The sequence below is a fragment of the Lytechinus pictus genome, chromosome 14, assembly GCF_037042905.1.
Source record: "Lytechinus pictus isolate F3 Inbred chromosome 14, Lp3.0, whole genome shotgun sequence".
NCBI classification, from domain to species: Eukaryota; Metazoa; Echinodermata; class Echinoidea; order Temnopleuroida; family Toxopneustidae; genus Lytechinus; species Lytechinus pictus.
Genome location: NC_087258.1, coordinates 12,013,654 through 12,016,160, shown reverse-complemented (window position 1 = coordinate 12,016,160; position 2,507 = coordinate 12,013,654). Strand labels below are relative to the sequence as shown.

Genomic DNA, 2,507 nt, shown 5'->3' with positions numbered 1-2,507 from the left:
TTTAATTAACTTTAGACGCAAGACGACAGTGTTATAAGAATTACTTTTAACTTTATTTATAATCCTCCCCCGATTATTCATACTTCTTTTATTGAGACATGAATGCTCGTTTTAGGGCCAAGTGTTTGTTACTTAGACTGACACGAATGATTCAACAGTCAAACCGTTGGCAGTATATATACACAAGTATTCAAGAATCTTGAAACCATTTTATTTAAAGAGTTGTCATCAACTGATCTGCAATGAATGATCCTCAAGAATTGGACTTGCTTGCAGGCTATAATTCAGCATCAAATGATGTTTGCCAGTACGACACACACAGCTACATCAATAAAACTAACAAAATTGCTGATTTGATTTTCCATATGATTATATTAATTTTAGGAATTCCAGGCAACGCCGTCATCATTCGCGCTTATACCTGGAAGAAACGGAAGACGAGCACGGACATCCTCATCACTGGTCAAGCGGTAGTCGACTTGGTCGCCAGCACAACTTCACCTGTATGCATTTTTCTGCTGAGAGTTCAAGAGTTCAATGCCGATCTCATGTGTCGGATGGTAGCTCTCAGTTTGTTCTTGGGAGAAGTTTACGCTCTTGCTTCGATCTTGCTAACCTTGGCAATCAGTATCGACCGCTACATGGCTGTCTGTCGTCCATTTCGACGTCGGAGCACGGTCCGAGCGTCGGGTTTCATGGTAGCGGTGTGTATTTTGGTCGCCATCGTCACGAATATCCCATTCGTCACTTTCAGTGTAGTCCCAGACATAAATTCTGACGGAAGCATCACGTGCATATTATCGGCGCCGAATAAAGTGACTCTCTCGTTCCTTGTTTTGTATCTGGGCCTGTTTTTCTTATCTTTTGCAACAATTTCTGTCATGTACGGCCTCGTGTACCACTCTTTGCGGAAGAGGGCTAAGATTCACGTCGACCTGATCTACAATGGACACGGTCTTCCTACGGTCAGTCAAGCTGTAGGTATAGGTTCTACTTCGACAGGAAGTGAGACGGAACCACCGGGCAGAGATACTGATACCATTGAAGAAGAAACCGTAATGAAACTTGCAAATACTAGAGACTACGCCCATAATGCCTTTGATAGAAACGATCATTTTCGGACAAGTCCGGTAACTTTGTTTCCGAAAGTAGCCGACGAGGGCCACGATGAAGGTGAGAGCCTTTCCTTAAATGCACGAAACTCTAACCCTCTATCTTCCCCACCACTAGGTTCATCTTCACAGCTCCCTATTCCTGTTGCTGCTCCACCGAAGTCGATTAAGAACAAAAACTATTCTGATCATGGAAGGAAAACTACTCGCATGCTTCTCATCATAACAGCTTTTTTCTTCGTAACGTGGACCCCTAAACTAATTATCCCTAACTTACCAATACTGTTAGCGTGTCGAGCCCCTATCGTCATCAACATTATGTTAGATATCGTGCTCCTCAATCACATCGTTAACTTCTTCGTGTATTATCTTGTCAACAACAGCTTCAGAAATGATGTTAAGGAATCTTTTAAATTTGGTAGATTTGCTAAATAATTTTGGCAATGAATCAAGTAATGCAAGCCATGAAAATACTTTTGTAATTCAGAAAGGAATCAGGATGGAATCCTTGTTAACCTGGCGACTGTGGACTCAGAATGTTCCTGCAACAACTCCATTTAGGATACTAGCAATCGCGAGAAAATGAAATATATCTTTTGAAAAACACAATTTTATGGGGATTGCCTGATGACATGTGTTTTGAACGTGTCTCTTGTTGGTGTTGCATAAAGCTATTTGTAAAGTTACATACGACGTTACACACGATTCTAACATTTTTATTTTGTGCTAAGTCAACTACATAGGCATCGCATACATTGCATAGGAATATATTATGGCACAAGAAAGGGTCACCAGTCATGCAAACGTCGGCATGCGGCTTCTCATTGTTCATTAAATCATCTTCACCAAAAAGACAAAGAATCTATAAAAAAAAGGTTAAAATTTGTCTGCCGGTTAATTGAACTCGGTCTCGCCTAACTGCTGGACCGCCTCCGTGGTCTAGTGGTTAAGTAAGGCATTCGCATTCAGAGCCAGGGATCCGGGTTCAATTCCCAGCGGAGGCATGTTTTCAACCTTTGATTCAGAATGGATGATAGCTCTGAGGAAACTAAAGTGAAGCTAGGCATGTATCTTTATTTTCATTACTTTCACGATATGTATGTATACATACACGCACGCACACATATATATATATATATGTACATGAAATGCACTAAAAGAAAAAAAAACGGTAATAAATTTTGTTCTAGTGAATTCATTTATTTTATTCGTTTTTCTTCATTTACATTCATTTATATGTACAATTTCATATATGTCTTTAAAAGGATTTAGATTATTTCTATTTATATTCAATTTCAGATGTGACTGATTGTTGTCTATTTCATAAATAATCTTCTATCCATCGATATGCGTATTCCGTATAAATGTTGTTTATGAAGTAATATTTTGTGATTA

The 2,507-nt window shown here is 39.2% G+C and overlaps 1 protein-coding gene across 1 annotated transcript; it reads left to right on the top strand.

The window, feature by feature from the left end:
• The first annotated feature begins 242 nt into the window (after positions 1–242).
• Positions 243–1,547, top strand: LOC129275860 (uncharacterized). The gene has a single exon (XM_054912332.2). It carries the CDS (start codon positions 243–245, stop codon positions 1,545–1,547), a length of 1,305 nt encoding a protein of 434 aa, XP_054768307.2.
• The last annotated feature ends 960 nt before the right edge of the window (positions 1,548–2,507 follow it).

Bases quoted from the DNA above. Each gene is read 5' to 3' on its own strand.
- LOC129275860 (XM_054912332.2), top strand. From the start codon at position 243: ATGAATGATCCTCAAGAATTGGACTTGCTTGCAGGCTATAATTCAGCA.